Source organism: Symphodus melops (assembly GCF_947650265.1).
Source record: "Symphodus melops genome assembly, chromosome: 10".
Taxonomy (NCBI): Eukaryota; Metazoa; Chordata; class Actinopteri; order Labriformes; family Labridae; genus Symphodus; species Symphodus melops.
Window position 1 is genome coordinate 8984175 of NC_136700.1, and position 20640 is coordinate 9004814.

The 20640-nt window shown below is 38.3% G+C and overlaps 2 protein-coding genes across 5 annotated transcripts in view; both read left to right on the forward strand.

Moving 5' to 3' along the window:
• Positions 1-13: 13 nt before the first annotated feature.
• Positions 14-3871, forward strand: c18h3orf33 (c18h3orf33 homolog (H. sapiens)). 3 transcript variants are annotated; one of them, XM_079353975.1, is made up of 6 exons: positions 14-96; positions 677-935; positions 1686-1745; positions 2064-2223; positions 3022-3182; positions 3307-3871. In XM_079353975.1, exons 2-6 carry the CDS (start codon positions 798-800, stop codon positions 3565-3567), a joined length of 780 nt encoding a protein of 259 aa, XP_079210101.1. In that variant the 5' UTR covers positions 14-96; positions 677-797; the 3' UTR covers positions 3568-3871. The 3 variants fall into 3 exon arrangements, with proteins under 3 accessions (XP_079210101.1, XP_079210102.1, XP_079210103.1); XM_079353976.1 differs by having other exon boundaries at positions 3310-3871; XM_079353977.1 differs by lacking the exon at positions 14-96 and adding an exon at positions 111-159.
• A 1703-nt stretch (positions 3872-5574) lies between these two features.
• The window catches only part of plch1 (phospholipase C, eta 1), a 48527-nt gene continuing 33461 nt past the window's right edge, over positions 5575-20640 (forward strand). Inside the window, exons 1-2 of one of the 2 annotated variants that reach the window (XM_079353889.1) lie at positions 5575-5775; positions 12336-12454. In XM_079353889.1, the coding sequence (XP_079210015.1) occupies positions 12376-12454 (79 nt within the window). In that variant the 5' untranslated portion in view covers positions 5575-5775; positions 12336-12375. Of the gene's footprint in view, positions 5776-12335; positions 12455-14434; positions 15015-20640 lie in introns of those variants that run through there. The other variant, XM_079353888.1, reaches the window with a different exon arrangement.

The window sequence follows — 20640 nt, forward strand, 5'->3', positions numbered from 1 at the left end:
CGTCATCCGTCTTCAAGTAGCTCCATGACTTCACAGTTTACAAGATGAGAGCTCCAGCGCGTCTGTCTGTCACACATACAGTCAGTGGTCAGTGAGGTCTGTTTCTAAACACGTCTCACTATGCAACATCTGCTGCATTACACTGCTCCAAAAACAGGGGTAAACATAGATTTATGAAATTATATAGATCCTTAAAAAAATATGTTTTAAATGTAGTCAGCTGCCCGATTATAGGCCATTTAAAATATAATCAAAGATAACCATGTATTCTGACTTAATCCATGACTTTGTGTATTGCATACTATTTATACTGCATTTTTGATCCATATTCTTATACACTTATTTGTAAATTTGGTCATAGTGTTTTTGTATATTTTTGATGTTTTTGACATGGCATCTGTGGATTGCTCTAACAGTATTTCGTTGCACTTACAATAGTCTCAGCTGCACAAATTAAATTATCTAGGCCAAGTTGTGCAGACAAAGATTTTCTCAGCGGTGTTCGTCACGCTGTTAACTTGAACCTGTGAATCTGGTGCCATGTGCATTAACAAATGTTTATTTTCGAATGCAAAAAAAAAAAAGTTTTATAACTTTTGCTTCCATGGCGCAAAAACGCAAACGATGGCATGTGTGGATGGGGTTTTATAACTCACGTAAACTTTACGTTTTCCAGGCACTACATCAACGCCATCCTGTCATGTCCACAGCAAGCCACAGGGCGGAGACTTCACACCGGTGTACGTCCCTCCCAAACAGGCGGAGCGTCAAATGCGTCGAGAGAAAATGTCAACAACATGCCGGAGTCTTCCAGAGAAACAGAAACAGAAGAGGGAACGAAAGACAGACAACAAAGAGATCAAGGAAGAGCGTCGTCTCAAAACATCGTGTCATTAATATCACAGATTGCAGATGATAATATAACTCTTGTGCGGGTAGGAGACTCCTTTGTGTGAAAATCCGATGGTGCATATGGCAATAAATATGGAAACACATGTTCACTTCCCTGCCACAGTAGGCTATAGGAGAGACCTGCATCTACAATGACAATTTTGGTCGATATATCGGGGAGATTAGCTGTGCTGTTATGTTCTCAGTGGCCTATGTGCCACCTCTTAATAGCCGATGGTCTTAATATGACACTATAAGTAAACATTTGACTACCTTTCCACGTTAAATATTCAGCAAAGGTTTCTCTGGCTCAAATGTTGAAACAGCTTCTAGGCTGCTAAATGTTTTTGCTCTGAAACTGAGGTCCCTCGATTTAGGGAATGAGAGTGTTCTTGACTTTAGTTTTTATAATTCAACATTGCCATTTTTTTCCCCCTCTTTTGCATCTTGAATAGCAACTTGTATTTATATTTTACAATGTATTTAAGCAAAGTGCCTTTAGACATTGAGATAACTGAAATTATAGGGTTGAATATGAGCATTTAAGTTCACTTTTATTAAGCATTATTTGGTAAGGCATAAATCTCTTCCATGTTTTATTATGAAAATTATCCCTTAGAACTTGAAATTTGGGTTAGGGTCATTATAACTTTTGGTGAAGTCTTTCTAAATTTCCATCTTCCATACAATTGTGTACACAACTTTTGCTGTGATTGTTAATTTATAGATGAACATTATTGGAAGATTAATGATAATGCCCTCAACCCCTCACTGCTTTCTTGTCTCTTATTCAGAATATAAGCACTGGACTGGCAGTCGTTGGTGTCATTGTAATAGCAAGGAGTATCAAACTGGTAAGGGAGAAAAGTACACAATGATTCACCAGTTTCTTCTAACAGCTAAACAAAAAAGCATATTTTATGTTTCAAAGTCCATGTATAGAGTAACAGCTTTCCTAGAAGTTTCTGTTAAATTCCTGCACTCTCATGAGCAGAGTGGAAAATTAATCGTTTCCTGCTGTCCTAAAGGTTGATCCCACATGGACCATGTTATTCCTTTCTCGTATGATAGACTTTCAGGATTTGAAAAAAAAAAAAGCATGACTACTATTTTACCCCAGTACTACAAAGAAAAATGCAACTCAGTTGTTTGTTTCATTCCCTTTGTTTTAGATCACTAAATTCCAAGTTGCATCTGAGATCCCTGCTCGTTTTATTGAGAAGAACGTCAGTCTTTGTGGAAAAGTTCATTCAGTCTCAGGAAGAGGACTCGAAGTGGAACATGTCCCAATTTATCTCCCGGTCCTCTCTCCATTACTCACGAAAAACAAAGGTAATCTGGGTGGAATCATATGAGGGGAAATCTGGAGGGCATGCGCACATTCAAACAAACGTTTGTGAAAAAGCAGCCTGTTGAGAATGACCTCCTGAGCGTTTGTAACACAAATCACTCCTAACTCCATTATTTATTTATTTTTAATCTTATTTAGCCTCAGTTTCATTTTTATTTTCTGCAGTCAAGCTGTGTTTTATTTGATCTTCTCATATGTGAGAGTGACAGTTAATCTTGTTATCTGTGTTATCAATCATGGCATTCATACTAATGCTTTGTATAGAGTGCTCCATCAGCACCTCTAGTATGAAGGTCAAGAATGAACAGTTTCTTGTCAAGCAATTGCAAATGTCACTTTAATCTTGACCTCCAGTGCCTTCAGCCAGGTCAGATTCATCCCTCAAGAATTTATCTTTTTCACAAGCATAAATTACAGGCATAATTTCCATAGATGGGATATTTTAGCTTTATAAAATAATGTGTTATTTATGAGAATTTTTAAAGTCTTGTTTGGCTGATTTGGAATAAACTCTAGACTCTTTTATAAAGACCAGGCTTTGACACAGAAGCAACAATTAACATCTGAAAAGTGTAGTTCTTTTCTTTCACTTTGAGTAAAAAAACAACAGAAACTAATATTTATAATAAATAAAAGGAATGAAAAAAACGGTTCGATTCATTATCAGTGTTCAGCAGAGTGATGCTCGTGTTATTCAGGAGACAAAGAAACTCCAAAGTTCAGCGTCAGCCTTCAATGAGAGATATAATGAATGTACTTTTTTTCCCCATCCTCTTCAGGGGTCTGCAAGTCTCCGATACTTGTGCATCTTGCAGGAGTGGAGCTGACTCCAGAAGGCTGGGCATGGCTGCAGAAAAACTTGACTCCAACACAAGCAGTCTGGCTAAAACTCATCAGCAGAGAGAATGAGACACTACACTGTTTGGTGTCTCAAAGCAGGGTGAGCGTAAAAGTTTATTTTTAAAAGTGATATATTGTGTCAAAATGATGTACTTGAAAAGACTTTGTATATGTATATGGTTTATGAGTGTGTTTTTCTTCCTTGTCTTTCTGCCTCTCTCCAGCAGGGGTTGATGAGGAGCTACTGCGTGAATGAAGAGGTCCTCAGACTCGGCCTGGCTCGCACTGCGCCAGTTGTCGGAGTCTTGCCGGACTCTCGCCTCTATTGGCGTCTCCACAAACGGCTGCACAGAGCAGAGGTCAAAGCTGAGAGGAAGGGGCGAGGACTGTGGAAGCAGGACAGCCTATGGGAGAAGCTCTTCAAGTCCATCAGGGAAAGCTCTTTCTTCAGACTGATGGGGAGAATCTTTAAGAGAACTTGGTGAAAGACAAAGACAATTGTTGACTGACAGTGCAGTTTGCATTTTCTTTAATCTTTTCACTCTTTTTACGTGTTTTCTTTTTAACAACGAAGTTAACAAAGAAGTTAAAAGGTCTTTCTGCTGTGTTCAAAAGCGCCATCCATCTCTTTTTTTTTGTTAATTTATGCCGTGAAACACTTAAATGATATCACATAGAAAGAGAAGTCAAATTTACTTCACATTCCTCATAACTGTTGTTACAAGTGTTTATTGTCTTTTTTTTTTTTACTGTATTAAGCAAACAAATTATTAAAAAGTCCATCTAAAATCTTGGCTAATCCTTTGGTTTTACTTACCTTCTCTGTTGGTATATATATATGCATGTGTCTCGGACACTAAACACAAGATGGGATGGGGTGGGGTATGTTAATGGTTTTCCAAAAAGGGGGGGGCACTTGTCCCTCTCCCGGTTGCTATAGCAATTGTGAAATACAAAGCAAAACCTAAACCCTATATTGACTGCCCACAAACCCCATGGGAGCCTGACATGTATGTGTGGGGGTCTGTAAGTAGCAATATAGTAGCCCTCTTAGTCGTAATGTGACCAGGTTGGAGAAGCTGAGCACTACAATAAAGCCGAACAGAGTCTAAGCCTATAAACTGGTATATATTTTTTTATTGTTAAAATAAGTAAAAACACAAAACAAGACATGATTTTTCTTGACAATTTTGATCAAAGAATAATTAGATTTCACATGTATCCAAGTTAATGCTCATGTGATTGTAATGATTGTTTTTGCAGTACAAGTCCAAAGATAGAATTACACCTTGTGCTTCATGTGCTGTGATTTTCAGCCATGCAAGACATAGGAGGAGGAGAAGGAGGATCTGCAAAATGAGTGTCCTGTGGGGTGCAGGGTGAGGGGGTCTCGGTGCAGTGAGAGGTAGAACTGAAGCATTGAATCGGGTGGGTGCAAAGAGATTAGTGCAAATGAGGAGGAGGTCACAGGGGTAGAAGGGGATTTTGGATGCAAGCACAAAGGGAGGAGAGGAGGAGTCAAAGTGGAAGGGAAAGGGAGTGAAGAAAAGGGGAGGATGGGGGGTTGATGAATCAGCTCGCCCTCCTTTTGTTGTGCAAATGTTATAGCGACTGTTACGGCGGAGGAGCCTCGTGATTGGTGGGCTGGTTTAAACTGTAAGGTGCATTTCAGCTTGATGGCTGTTGCTGCTAGACTTTGAACTGTCACTGAGAGAGGGAGTGGGAGAGAAACCATGGCTGAGACAGAGCAGGGGGAGGAAAAGTAAAGTCTGTGAAGCTGTAGACAACATGATTAACCTCTTTAACAATAATGTTGTTGAAGAAGTTAATCATGTCTATATATATACCTTCACCAATGATAATGTAGTATTTGTACAAATGTCAAATTCATCAAGGATAATCAGTGAACAGTGTTTGACTGGAGATATAAAGAGTAGAACCGTGGAAGTTAACCTTTTACACCATATTCAACGATCCAAATTTACATTTTGATGTGGCTCTTTCTATGATTGAACCCTACTGAGAAAATTAGCAGAAGTCTTTAAAACAAAACTTCAAGACTTCTTATCTGAAATTCAATAGATATTTAGGAGAGGGATTTGGGACCATTTACCTCTCATTTGATTTAGAAAGTTTACTGTGTAAATTAAAGACTGCTGTTTTTTTTGTTTTTTTTTATTTAAAATTAATTGTAATAGAGATAAAAAATTAAGATATTTATCATTTGTACGAAGGGAACTAAATAACAGGGTATGGGAGTTTTGTCAGAATTAATAACAATTTATTTGCAAACATTTTTAAGTTTACAATTTATATTTTTTCTTTGTTTTTGCATTTTTTTATAGACCTTATAAGAGACGGTTGATTGAACAAGAAAACCATCGCTTTAACTCTCCTGTGGAATTGTAGTCCACTCTAAAAAAATCCATGACAGGTTTTCCAGACTCCACTGGATCCACATTTGTAGTAGTCGTTTGAATAGGCACCCTGCTTGATGTAGTGGTGGGTACTTGTCCACACCAATGAAGTTGTTGAGGACATGGTCTTTGCCTGAAACAGCACTACTGGAACTGTCTCTTACTTCCACGTGCTCTCCCTGCGCCATGGACATTTTGTGCCTGAGGGACTACTTTTCTGGTGAAAGTGGCAAGATTTTGTGAGGGAGCTTACAACATGGTTTCAAAGTGACAGAAGTAAGTGATATGATTCAATAAGGACTGACTTATTGGACTTTTTCTTACAAACACCAGCATGACATTCTAAAGACGTCGTTTACTCACTTTAAAGCAAGTTTATTGAAACTTAACTGCACTTCTTTGACGATAGCTAACTGAACAAGTGAGCTGTCACTTTAATGTACTGTTGTTAAGACACTGTATACAGTATCCAAGCAGATGTGCACCTGTTTTACCAGTGTGACTGGACACAGGCTCTGTCAAATAAAAACTCATGACATTTGAATCCTTATCTTTATTGTACCACTCCAGGTAAGCTGACTGCAAACAAGCTCCAAACATCTTCCCTTTCATGGACCATTTTGACAACCACACACACTGCCTGAGCTCATATCATTACTTCTATCTTTTTGTCACTTATTTTTGCTTAAACTGGAATCAGTGTCTCATCTGTGGGATTGATAGTGGTTTTTTCTGATGCACTACACATTTTGGTGCTCCTTCGCGTTGTGCTCCTAAAACAGAGATTTGCAGCAGGGCAGCTTAACAAAGGCCTTTATTACACTCAGCCGGTAGCCATCCCAGAGAGAAAGAGATGGGGCACTCCCCCGTCCGAGAGAAGGGTCCTTGGGGATTTTTTAAAAATTTGATTTGAGTGGCTGTGTGTAGCTGGGCCTGGGTGTGAAAGACAAAGAGATTTAAAGACACAGAGAGCTGGTGTGACTGTCACTGAAATGTTCACCAAAAAAAAACAACAACAAAAAAACACAAAACGGTTTAGTTTCTTTCTTTACTGCTGCCTGATAAACCTGACACACTGTTGTCAACATCTCATGCAAGACACAAGGGGGGTCTTTGTCAGGCTGAATTGGTCAGGCTTATATGTAAAGTGATACCAGCCTCTAGATATTTTTCAGTAACTTCTAATGAGAAAGTGGAACTGGTAATTGTTAATTTCTCTGCAGAATACAAATACTTGCTTCAACCTGCTATCACAACAAACACTTAGTTTTAAAAAAAAGAAAACAAACCTATTATGAGTCGTCAATTCAATCACTCCCACATGCACTGTAATGTGTATGCATGTGTGTGTAGGAATGCATGAGCTGAAAAGTGCCTGCCTTATTATTATGTGACTTGAAGCATTGTGAACTGTGTATCAGCTTGCTGGTGTTGGGTTGTAGGAGTGGAAACATGAGTCATTGTGGGTGCTCTGATCCCTCATGAATAATTGAAGTTTCTCAGTGGAAAGGAAAGGAGGAGAACACGTTGGTATTGGATGAAATGAATGAATGAATGAAACTATTGATGTGGACATTATATCACATGAGGACCAAGTTCTCACTGTTTATACTGTATGTCAGAGGCACTTGCTTTGTGAAATGGCACCTGAACTCTACTGGTTCAAGCTCTTATTTTATAAACATTCTTTGTTGCTGACCTGAAGTGGAAAGTTTGAGTCCAGAATCTGAAGGTAAATGTTGAGGACAGGAACAGGAGGAGGGGATTTTGAAGGGTGTCTCGGCTTCAAATAGATCTGGGGGTTTGACTTATGACCTTACCCACCCATCAATTCCACAGTAAAGCAAGACGACCCCTCTACACACACGTTCTGCCACACACACAGCACATATGAAAGTTAAATCTCTGCTGAAGTTTTTAGGTTTACAACATATACACTCTATATAAAATCTATAATTAGATTGTTTACAAACTGCTTGCTTCTTTTAGATTAAATTAATAATTGAAGGTCATACAAGTCACCACTTTATTACTATGTTTACTTAACATCCAGCTTTAGTCTCATGAACAACTTAAAAATCCTGTTCATCAGTTTACAACACACATCAAGGGAAATTCCACAGTTAGCATCATTATTACATGGTCTGTTGACAAGCTCTGATAGCCTGACCAACCGCCCCTGTGTAAAAAAACTGACCCCTCAGTAACCTTGCAGCCTTTAGGGTTCACACTGTCTCCTTATCAGGTCAAAAGCTCACTGAAGCAGCACAAGCCAGACAATTTAAACATTACAACTTCCTCCTTCTTTTCCCTCTCCGGCATGGTAAAAACACATCACAGACATTCTGTGGGGCTGACTTGATTTGTTGACTAATTTAGTCTGCACCAGTAAGTGAGTAGAATTGAGCTATTTTCATTTTCACAAGATAAATTGTCAAAAGTTAGCTTGCTTCAGCTTCTCAGATGTGAGAATTTACATACGTTGACATTTTGCATTAATATCAAGTCAAATCAAATGATCAAACTAAACTTTACCAAATAGCAGCAACTGATTGAAATACAATGCATGAAAAAATTGAATAACAGAAATTATAGGAATATAGAGACAATGAAGATGTAAAGGACAGATTATTAGAGACGTTCAGGTCCAGAGAATTGAAACGCTATCATTAAAATTCATAAGGCTTTGAATGTTCTGTTAACCAACTATGACTAAATGTAAATAAACAAGAGCAGGGATCAATTATATGAAAAATAATCACTTAGTTCTGTCATTTGAAGCCAAAGAGTTTTAAGCAGTCTATTTTTTTGTGAATCAAAATAAAAATGGCACATGTGTAGGATAACAATAAAATCTACATGTAATAGAGATTTTTTTTGGAAAAGGGTTTGGTTAAAAGATAAATAAGTATTTTTGGATGTCAGCAAAAATATAAAACTGCAGCGTTGCACCATACACTACAAAGTCCTTTTTAAAACATTTATCCCTATAAACTCCATGTAAGAGTAAACTGCACACACCCAGAACAAGTCGTTATGAAACAGAAACTTACACATATAGAAACTATTTCCAATTTAAAATGGAAAATATTTTTTACATCATTAAAAAGCCCTTTTCTTTCATCCTTCCTGTTGCCTTTACAGCATATACTTGAATGGGTTCATGGGTCAAGGAGTAATCACATTATAGTATGAAACCTTCAAGGGCTCTCAGAATGTACCATGAAAGCATCCGTCTAGCCATCAGCATACCAAGACTGTTTACTCGGTCTTCTGATAACTGTTGAACAAGCAATTACAGGCTACTTATTGACTGTGTTCAACTTCAAGGTGATTTAAAGGCTCATATGCCAACAGAATGGACATCCAGACCTGTAGTGAAGGGATATACAATGAGAGCAGAATAAATGTGCAGGATTTAAGCATGACAATACTAAGAAGGGTAACAGAATTTGAAATGGTAAACATAATCACTCAGCATTTATGGCAGCTGGTCTCATAAAATAGAACAGCCATTGTATGTCTCGTTAATCATGTCTTAACAGAGAGCTGCTGACATGTGTCAATACGGGGTGACAGATGTCTTTGTGTGTCATGAGAAGGCCATTGTTATTAAGTTTATGTGTGAAGTCATGTCGTGCAGACTGAGCAGACAGTTGACTTACATTTGATTGTTTATTTCATAGTGGAGCTTATGATATGGCAACACTGCATTGAACAACTAAATTGTTGAGAACTGAAAACAAGGAGGCCTTGCTTTAGATTCTGTTGGTTCGTTCAAAAATGGGCTGATAAATTAGATTGCTCAATCAACTCATCTCGATCAACACAGCAGAAAATTCAATTTGTAAATTTATAATCAAAAGAGTTTTCATGGATATGTTGAGCTCATGGCATTGTTTGGTCTTTTTGCCTAACTACTGTGGATCTAATGAAATAGTGCCGTTAACTTTGTTATTACCGCTTGGGCAACAGGCTATAGAAAAAAATCTTGGTTAGCTCTGCTACCTTTGTGTCTTGCGATTGGAGCCCAAATGGCTTTTAAAAGTTATAATGACAGACATAATATTCCTATAGTGTCCCCAAGACTGCAACATATATAGAGCAAATGGTTAGCATAAGCGGTATTAAACACAGAGATGATAAAAACAGTGTTTAATATTCAGGCCAGACTCAAATAGTGAAAGCACTTAATGCTGCATCCACATGTTTCAGATTGTATTTCTCTCATTTGATTTTTGTTTAATTTAGGGGCATCCTTGACCTACTTCCTGTGATGGCCTGACATAGAGTGACTCACTAGTCTTTGTGGCAGTGAAACATTTATTTTCAAGCTGCTTCTGTAGCCTGATAGACTGAGGAGAACAGGCTGTAGTCCCCTGAGGTTTGGGCCCTCCTATAGATGAGAAGGTTATAGTGTTACACGCAGTAAGAAAAGGAGAAGTCATTTATACAAACAAGGCTTAATTAGTTTGGTGTATAAACAACAACTAATGTCTGTTTTAAATTGTAATTTGGCAAAAGTATTGAATTGTTTTCTTGCCAAAATTCTAATGACAAGATCAATACCACCCTCATTGTTGTAAGGAGCTAACACAACACACCATATATGTTATTTAGCATAGCGGCTAACTAGCTATAGGGAAAACAATGTGCTGTAACTTGAACGTGTGAGCTCTTACAATTACGAAGACCTCATTGAAACTTATCTCAACAGGATTTCATCAGGTCCAAAAAAAAGTCATTCTTAACAACTGACATTAATACACAAAATATACTGAAATAAATGTCAATTATGGAAAGGATTTAAGGGAATAACAAAGTTTGTGAAATCTGTTAATCAAACAAGTGATATAACACTTATTGACACTCATGGCTTATAAGGGTCAACACAAGCTCAATATGTAAACATGCTCTGTATTTTTTGTGTGTTACGTTTGTGGCAGCATCACAAAACGAGACACTTCATAATAAACTATCAAACTGTCTTTGTGCATCATTGGTAAAGCTAACTACCTTGTACATACATGTGACTTCTTGTCATATGACTTCAGTGCATGGTGGATTCATAAAACCCAGCTGCATTTCAGACTGACTCACCTTTAAATCTGCTCAAACAATATCTCCAGTCATGTTCTTTGCTCAGCTCCTATCTCTAATTTGGACTCTGTTATGAAAACAAACAGTCATTTAGAGATATTATGCTATAATTAAAGCAGAAAGCCACACTCAGTCAGTACAGAGAAGCTACGAAGCGATGCAGGCACAAGGGAAATGAAAGTTTCATAACTTGGAATAAATGTCTGAAAAATTACTCTTCTTTAAACATAAAGGCAACAAAAGGCCTGCCTTGTCTTATATCATTTGAAATCTACCAAGCAAAAGCCGTGTTTGAATCTCTACCAAGGAATTGGAGAACTGTGCTTATAAAGCGTCTATTATGTTGTTTCAGTTTTACATGCTATTTCTTTGTTGTGATTTCTCCAAGTCTCAAAGTTAAGCTTTTATCCTACAAGTTTTCTTTTTTGCAAAGCTTTTACAAGATCCTATTTTAGCTTATTGGAAAGTTAACGTCAACCTGCACCAGCATAAACTTTTCAGTCACCAGAGTACAGCTTAATATTTAATCATTAATGATAAAATATTACTCATAATAAAAAAATGATATCCTTACATTATTTAAGGGAACAGATATAAAAAGTTGCTACTCCAGGCTTCTGTGTTTTAAAGTGGGGTGTTCATGGGGTCAAAGGAAAGTACTTTCACCTCAAAGATCCTTGACCCCTGAGCTGTATGTGTTCAAACAGAGAGCCAGCTTCACTCAGGTCAGCCGGCACCAGACGCCAATAACTGTCCCGGGGGCTCCAGGCCTTCCCATGTATACATCTCCTGTGTGTTAGTGTGTGAGTGTGCGTTTGTAGTGAGAGAGAGGCAGTAAATCACAGCAAGATGGATTAGCAACAGGTGTGGATACTCTAAGCAGTGAAATGAGCAGTAGAAGGAGCAGCATTGAAAAGTGATCAGGAAGAAGAAGTGGAAAATTGGGAATCCTGGAATGGTGGCAAGGAGAAACAAAAAGAAGATAGATGAGCACACATGGAGGGAGATACATTTTCATTAAAAAAAAAAGAAAAGAAAAGGGGAAGGGCATTAAATCTGGTTGGATGACCATTTACTGTGGCAAAGTGTAAAAACAGAACGTTTTCATTGCAGATAAAGACAGGATAGAGTCTATAAGGCTTATAGGTAGTGTAAATAGTTAAAAGCTGTCATGGTAATATGTTTTATTCTATTATATGTTGACTCTGATCACATTCACAATTACATTTGTGAATAGATCCTTATACCATGTGGGGAAAGAGAAAGTGGTGGCTATGCTATACAATAACTTTTAGCAGCAATTTTACAATTTGAACAAAGTAAACTACAAACTATAATTATTTTAAATGCAAATAAATAAAGTTTTCTCTAACCTATTATAATCTCACCAACAGTAAAATCACTGTAACTTCAGTTTACTGCACCAGACCCCTGCACCCCTGCCTTATTCCCTGCTCATTATTAAATAAAAATAAAGTTGTCTGTAATTCTAACAGTGATATTTTTTTCAGCTCCTGTTGTAATTAAAGTAATTACTGCAGAAAGGTTGGTTCTCAGTGACGTTGAAATACCAACAGTGCAAAATGACTAACTTTATGTTTATTCATAGCCAGACAGGAAATAGCTGACTCATTATACAAGATATTGTTTTACATTGAAGTAAACTTTTTGTTAGGGCAACAAACCTTTCAGACATAAATAATCCTGATAGTTTGATATTCTTTCATCCATTCTAGGTAACTATTTCATCGACCTCCTGCGTCCTCCCCTCTCACCATGAGCTCCTGGGTGGTGAACAGGAAAGGAGAGCCTCAATACCGCCGGCACTTCCTCAAAGACAACAGCACCTTTCACGGTAATTTCCATTACTGTACTTCATGTTAAAGTACTGAACATGTACACATGAACATGTACACTCTGAAGACTGTAAGACATTAAAATGAACAGCAGAGGGAGACTTATATCCACTGTTGTGCATTCATACAGGCTTTTACTGCAGACTGCTCAGCTGAGATTCAGTCTTGTGACATCGCAGTTTATGTGTGCAGAAAACCTCATCCAAACCACTGTAGGAATGAAAGATGCTGCATTTTTGCAGTATATAAACAATTGTGCAAAAATAGGCTGCAACAACTGAATTTATTTCTCTCCTTGGTTGAGTCACCGAAATGAACCAGTGAATCAAATATGAAATGTGGGGAACAAAAGAAATGAAATACATTAGTACTTGAGTAGTGAACAGGATTTGATGACAACCTATAACAAAATAATGCACTTTTCTTCTTTTCTTGCTCCTTGAATGATACTTAAAATAGTCAATTGGATTAGTATAATATATATGAGTTTGGAGACCGAGGCTTAACACTGACCGATCTGCCAGATAAATCAAAGACATATCTTTGTCACACATACAGCACACAGACCACTTAAAGGCTAACCCTACTGTCAACAGCAAGCATCAAACCATGGCAGACTGAGTTTGCGCTTTCTGATTGTTCTGTAGCAGAAATCAAACTGGATTGTTTCAGCTCACTGCTGTGGACGATGAATGGACCTGATTGATGTAGAGAGTGAACACGAGTCTCAGTTTCACCCTCTGTCACACTTTAAGGATGTGATCACATTTATGGGAATTAACTCATTTATTCTCCATTCGTAAGGACAACTCCTTCAATCAAAAGTGGACTTTTCTTTAAAAAATTAAAATAAAATGCCATCTGAGCAGGAAAATGAGAAAGCCCTAACCCAAAAATTGAGACTTAAACAGCCTTACAGTCAATTGAAGATATCATAATCTGAATCTTATCTAGCAGAATACAGTAACTGAAGCGAAATTGAGTTGAAAAAGAAGGAAAGTAGAAATAATTGTCTGTTGTATTTGCAAAAAACAGATGCAGATCAGATTCATTTGATCTCTCTCTATATTTCTGATCATGACCACGACATAGGTTTTCTGATCGGTATGAAGTCTTACAGAAACTGCTTATCGTCTTCTTTCCTTTATGTCTACATGGCCTTGATTCCTTCAGCCTTACTCCCCTCTCCAAGTTGTTTCCTATGTTTTCTTGAAGACAGAGTTGCATATGGTTTTTGTTTGGACATGGTACATGAATCGGTGTGAGCGGAAGGGAAACTGTCTGAGATCAGACAGGTGTGAATGAAGATAGATTTACAATTACATCAAGCAAACCCACAAACATGCAAGTATGCATGGAGAGCTCTCTCTCTCTCTCTCACTCTATCACACACACTGACACACCACAGACCATTAGACTCAGGATGACACTGGTGTTCAGACATGTCTCTTTGTTCCTCCAGACAGCACTAATCAATTTGGTATCCCCAGCCTCTGGCTCTTAGTGCTCAACTGTGTGGCTAGTGGTTCTGTAATTGTCTCCTGCATTTCTTAATTAAAAAGAGTTAACCTAGACCAATGAACAGCACTAATCTGAGTGCTCCACATTGACCAAACTTTCATCAGAGAATTGACTCACCTAGGATAAGGCACTAGAGGCTGGCAGCGCACACACTTAAAAACTACATGTTAATTAATGTTCAAAAATATGTGCTTTCTGAGATTCTCTTTTAACTCTCGTGGGACTTTTATGTATGCATGTAGCCTATTTGATGGCACGTGCACTGCAGAGCAGTCATACACTCTAGGAATTCTGTTTTCCAACTGGATCCTCTGAGTGCTTCGAGGCATAGACTGAGAGACACTGGGGCAGACTAAGAAAGCTTGGGTCAGAGCGCTGACATCATGCGCAACGGTGACTTTTGTCTCTCTCATGGATATAAACGAAGGAATTGCTGCCCCAAAACAAACCAAGAGTCACAAGATCCCAATATGATAAAAAAAAAAAAAAAAGTCAAACTATTGCCAAAGAGCCTAACCAGACTGGCGGGCAAAGCTGGTGAAATGTCCAAATAACCAACACAGCTGGTTCAGCCATTGCTCTGCGCGCCATCATTCACTCTAACCCAATCCGCGCCAGTCTCGCTCTTTCTCATTAACATCCACTCTCCAGTCCATCGAGCGCGTGAGAAATCGGATTATCCTTTTGCCTCTGTGTAGCGCCTGCATGGTGAGAGGGTAGGATGTGCAAGCGGAGGCTGGGGTGGTGAGAGGTTTGCAGAACACTCTGTGAGGTAGATGCTGAGGAGCAGTTTCTTTGAGAGCTTGTTCTTTTTTTTTCTTCGATAAAAAGTGATATTTCATCAACATGGTGCGCTTTTTGTTAATTAGATAAACTGATTGATCAGGCATGTTTTGACGGATTTTCACACCGCGATAACCAGGATAAAAAAAAAATAAAAAAAAAATTCTAAAACGCATGGAGGGAGCTTGTGAGAGCAACAACTCCAGTCCTTAATGGCAGAACTTGAAATATGCAGGAATCTGAGTTTGGAAAAGGGTAAGGGATCATACTCCGTCTTTTTTGATGTTTTGTTGATGTGTCTGTCTCTCATAAATGAGGGGGGATACTGTGTGCTGCATGCATTCCTTTGTATATGCCTTTGAATATAGCAAGAAGCTCATGCGTAATTTCTCCATTGCGCTTTTTTCTTCTTGAAAAATTTCATCACTCAAACCGCTACAGTCGATAGAGATTGTCAAAATTCATGTGTTTTACATTTTTGCCAAAAAGACAACATATACACATTGCAGAAGTCTGTTTTCATTTCAGTTGGAGTAAGAAAACTTACTGCATTTTTTGTCAGTTTAAATGAGACACCCTGTTGAAGCTCAGCAGAGCAATATGAAACTGTCCCTGGTGCTGAAAATACCCCTTTGTGATCGTCACCAGGGGGCAGAAAAGCCTCTGAATTTTTCGTTCTGACAGGACCTGCTTTGGCCTCAGTCCACATAGCACATAGGTGTTGATGTTTACAACCCTGCATCTTTTGCTCCACGAACAGAAATCTAACAACCTCTGAGGTCTTTATAGAATCGCTTGGTAAGAAGATGCCTGCGAAAATGACCACCACATAGCTTTATCCAATGCCATGCAGACTTAGTAACAGCGGAGATAAATAGGAACCTCTTGAAAGCCGGGCAGGGCATGTTTGCACCAGACAATGTGACAGAGATTTGGACCGAGCTTTGATAGCAAAACTGAAACCTGAGCAGTCCCAGGGCTATTAGTGAAACCCCTTTCTCTCTTCCGTGTGCGGTCAAAAATGTGTTGCATCCCTAGCAGGATGTGTCAAGCTGTCAGTCTTCATCCCATGACCTGGTGTTTCTCTATCTTTGTGAGAGTTGTGTTGAGAGATGATGGTGTCTGTCTGCTGCATTGGACAAATGGCCTACCTCTTTATTCATTTTGGCAACCCTTGTGCTCAGAGGAGTTGCATGCCACCACTGGTCCGTTTACAGCGATAGAAAGGCGAAGAGATGATGGAGGAAGAGAGGTTTGGAGGAGCATGCATGGCTGCTAGTCATCACCACATGGAGGAAATGGCTTTTCCATGTAAAATGTGTTTTTCCTCATGTATCTCTCCTGTTCTGATGAGGAATCTCAGCATGCCCCCATCCCCCTTTGTCATTTCCTCTTTCTTGCTGTCGCTCCAGGGCAGAGAAAGCCACCATGGGAACACACAGTCATCCTTTCAGCTATTTTCCTATTTTTACTGAAGTTGCGCTTATAATCAATCGTTTCCTCTCTTCTCCAAGAGCTAAGTTGTACTAACGGAAATATGTCTAGAAATATGAAGACAGAAATCAGAGATACACTAACAGCTGGAGTTCAGTTGATGTTGATGTCAATCAATGCAAACACTTTCAAGTACATAACAGTTTGAAATCAACACATAAACTCAACAAGTACTGAAAGATTTCAAACATTACCTCTCCTCTCTTTTCTCCCCTCTATTAAGGTAATATTTATTTAACACCAAGTAATAAAGACATTCAAGAGCCCAAAGCTGGAATTAAATATCTGATCAGGTCCTGTTTTAAAAAATATTCTCTTGGGCAATTGAGCTGAAACACAAGTAATTTTAAACAAATGTAAATAATACCCTGCCACATATCCCTTTTACTATTCTGTATCTACACCTTTATTTTCCAGTTAAGCTTAAATATGTCAATCAACTAGCTCTATATTGTTCATAGGTAGGTTCATTAACATGCTTCTTTGTCTTTTTCGCTTCATTCAGAAGAAGCCTAATTTGCATTTACATTGAATTTTCACTGACGAGCACTTAAAGTATCTTCATGCCTATTGACTTAGCTGCTGGAATTTTTTTTTTAACATTTTTTCTCAAATCAAGCATACATGATGTGAATGTTAAATAACAGGTTATACAAACTCCCTGGGATTCTTAAGGCTATCACCGATATCAAGCTGCAGCTGCAGAGTTTTTAGAGGCATTTTAAATGTGCTCTATATAACTATGCCTTAGTGAGAAATAGAATCCAAATTATTTGCAACTACTTGCTTTTATTTCATTTTCTTCCACTCCCTCTGCAGTTAATAAGCTACCCAGAAGCTTGGTCAACTTAATATACTCAGTGCGACTTTTAGCCATCTTCTATGTCCCTATAAATGTAGCACCAGTGAGACAGTTATATTTCATTTGAAGCAGTAGATCAGACAGTTTTCACAGCAGTCTGGCTCTGCTGCCAAAGATACTGTATCTCCATCTCCTCACAGTCATCCAGCCTGAGTTTAAAAGAAAGAAGACGCCTTAACATTGCAGAAACCACCAACATCAATACTTAAAACCCCTTCTCACATATAGACTCCCACACACACACACACTCACTCACGCGCACACACACACGTCTTCAGTTCCCTTCTTTGATGTCTATGCAGTGAACTCCTCCACTCAGGGAGCCCCCCTGTAGCATCTTTTGGTGAATGCATTATCATGCTGCAGTTGTCATGTGTTTATTTTTATTCCGGTGCTGCTTCAAACCCTGCTCCCCGAGGAGACCCGGGAACCCGTTTGTAGCATCGCTGCTGCCTTGAGCGTTCTTAATTAGGTGGGGTGGCTGACTGTGAGATAAGTGTGGGTTTTCACTGCGTTTCCCAACCTTTTAAGTCATTAATGAGTGGATATACCAACATATTTTTGACTTCTTACACACAGGTTTTGTCTTAATTACTTTTTATTTTGGAGTTTGTCCCCTGAGGTGAGAGTAGCATACTGAATTCTGCTATGTAGCGTGTGAAGCACTGAAACTATTACTTTGAGGAAACACTGCCACTATACGCTTTCAATTTCATAAGAATTAAGTGTTGTTAGTCTGTAGCAGCTGCCTATCAGTGCCACTATAGATGTCCCATATGTACAGTAAATTGAAGGCTTTTTACATTAAAAAAGCCACAGCCATGGAAGCAGTTTGTAATCATACCCAGTCAGTCCTAAAAATAAAGAAATTATCCATCTTGACCGAAATCATTTTTTGAACCATGTTGTAACATTTTTATTTCTATTGTTATAATGAATATTTTAATATGGGACTTATTTGTGTTTCCTTGTTTTTTGAAGCCAGCCTCGAGTGACATTTAAGAAACTGCAGTTTTCATGCACTTTTTGCATGGGGATTTTTAACAGCAAGATTGTGGCTTGACTGTCACATGACATGATAGTTACAGTGTGTAGGGTTCCTGTTACACAAATGATATTTTCACCACATAATGGGTTTTTTAAAACATCAGAAGATTCTTTAAAGGAACCATAATAAAATAGTACAAATAATGTGAAATGATGGAGAGAGAGAGATACATCTGTCTAAAGCCGGAGGGATGTTGCAGTTTAAGGTCAGAATTCTAACCTCCAAACCATGGTTATGCCTTTTTTTCCCACATGTGGTCTCTTGAGGTTGAGTGAATTATGTTTTTTTTTCTGTTGAAAGAATGGCTGCAATACAGAGATAACTATACTCTCAACCTTTGTGGGGGGTGTTTGATTTGAAGATGTACAAATTCATCTTCTACTCAAACCAGGCTACAGTAGCAGTTTCTTTTTTGAATCAGATTTTTTTCATTACATTTATCCAAGTAGTGGCCTCAACAAAACCATGTTAACAACCATGAAACCATTTTTTTGTAGGTTGAAAGATTCTGTCAAACAATATCCTTCTGAATATTGAATGTGCTCAATGGATCCTTGGCAAATACAAGCTGTACTCTGGGTCCAATTGTTGGCTTTTTCTTTATGAGCCTTTTCCTAGATCCTAGATTCATGACCACTTTTTGGAGCCAATGTTAAAGAACAACACTTGAAATTACAAGTTAGATTTGTATATGTGTTTTGTGTGCACTCTTTTTGCTGTTTTAAGTGATTTTGGACTTTTTAAAGCATTGCAGTTTTACTTTATCTGATAAATAACATATCAGAGCTGTGCGATTGTTGGCTGATGTTTAATGGACTTTATCTTAACCAAACATACCAGTGTAGTAAAACAAACTACACAATTAAGATGGAAGATATTATTTTTCTTTGAATAAAATATAAAAAAAATAAACTTGCATCTTGGCTGTGTGGCTCCAATACTTTTGCAGTCAACATGTATTCATGATGTTTTCCCCTATGTTTCCCTACAGTGACAAACATCAGGTGGATTAGAGACTCCAGTGGCCCCACAGGGATTGATGAGAATGTCTGTCTATATGCATTACCTCAGACTGAATGATTCAGTTTCTGTGCCCTCCACCTGCAAAAGCAGTCTACAAAAGGTTTTAAGGCCTGCGTGGCTGAAACAAGACAGTAGACAAAAGAAAACATCTTGATAGGACTAAAAGTTAGCTGTCACAAATGTGCTAGCACTACTTGTCAAACCCTGTTATAGCCTGATTTCCCATTTGTCCTGGAGTGATTGGTCACAGAGCTGTGCGTCTGACTCATTTTATTCAACATTCTGTTGAATGTCCAAGGAGACAACAGTGAAGAGGAGTGGATGCTATCACCCTAAATTAATTCATTTTGTTGTTTTTAAATATTTACCATAATCCAGATACACGATTTAACTGTAAAATATCTCAATTTATTGTTATAAAAGCACCTATGTTATCATAATTAAGTCATCAGAATAAATTTAGGTTGTTTTGTTTTTAAGATAGCATTCTTACATTTTTTTTACTGAATCTCCAATCTCATAGTATTTTGAAACCAAATAAAAAAAAAAACTGGTATGAGACTTACATCCCCCTTGAAATACATTTTCATCAAATTTACGCTCCACTCTCCCGTATAACATTTATTACATCACATCTGTGTAATGCAGTTTCAAGCAGTGATATTTTTTTGGAGACTCTGACTTCACGTTTTGTTGAGGTGCAAGTGGGAATATCTAATTTCATGGATTGAAAAATCACCCTAGATATATGCAAGGAAACACACTTTGCTGGACTAAGTGGCACCATTTTCCACAAACTTTGTAGCATTATGGCTTCTTGCTCCTCTTTATGTAAGCAGGCTTTTTGCTGCACCTACATTAATGCCCACTGTAGTGCAACACTTTGTGTTATCATAACCAACTCACTGATATAAGGGCACACTCTTCCTGTAAAATCCGTCTTACTTCATTCCCACCTGCTTTGGTTGAAACAATCTCACACATTTGTGTTAGTTCTCTTTCTTCATAGAACCTATTAGCATAGCTTCCAAGCAAGATGGCGGATGTAAAGTTCTGGGAGTGAGGTCCCACCCACTCATCTGTAATCGTCCTTCTGCTTCAGTGGTCGAAAATATGAGGAACCAGCAATGTAGTTTTATCCCTGCTAACCAAAACAGCCTCCGATGATGCAATGATGACAATTTTTGTGTCATTGGAGGCTCCTTTTCAGACATGTAATACAGAGCTCTCCCATCTCAGGGGAAAATGAGGGCGGGATGTACAACCATTCAAAAGAACTAACAGGTTTCTAAAGCTGTGATAAATCATACTATCTCCACCTCATTGTTAGCTATCCTTCCTACCTAAACAGTACACGTTTTTCTCTTTGCACCAAGCCAAATCTTGATACGTGCCTGTAATCACCAACATTTTAATCTTACTCTGGACATGCACATCCTTGCTTGCGCCATGTT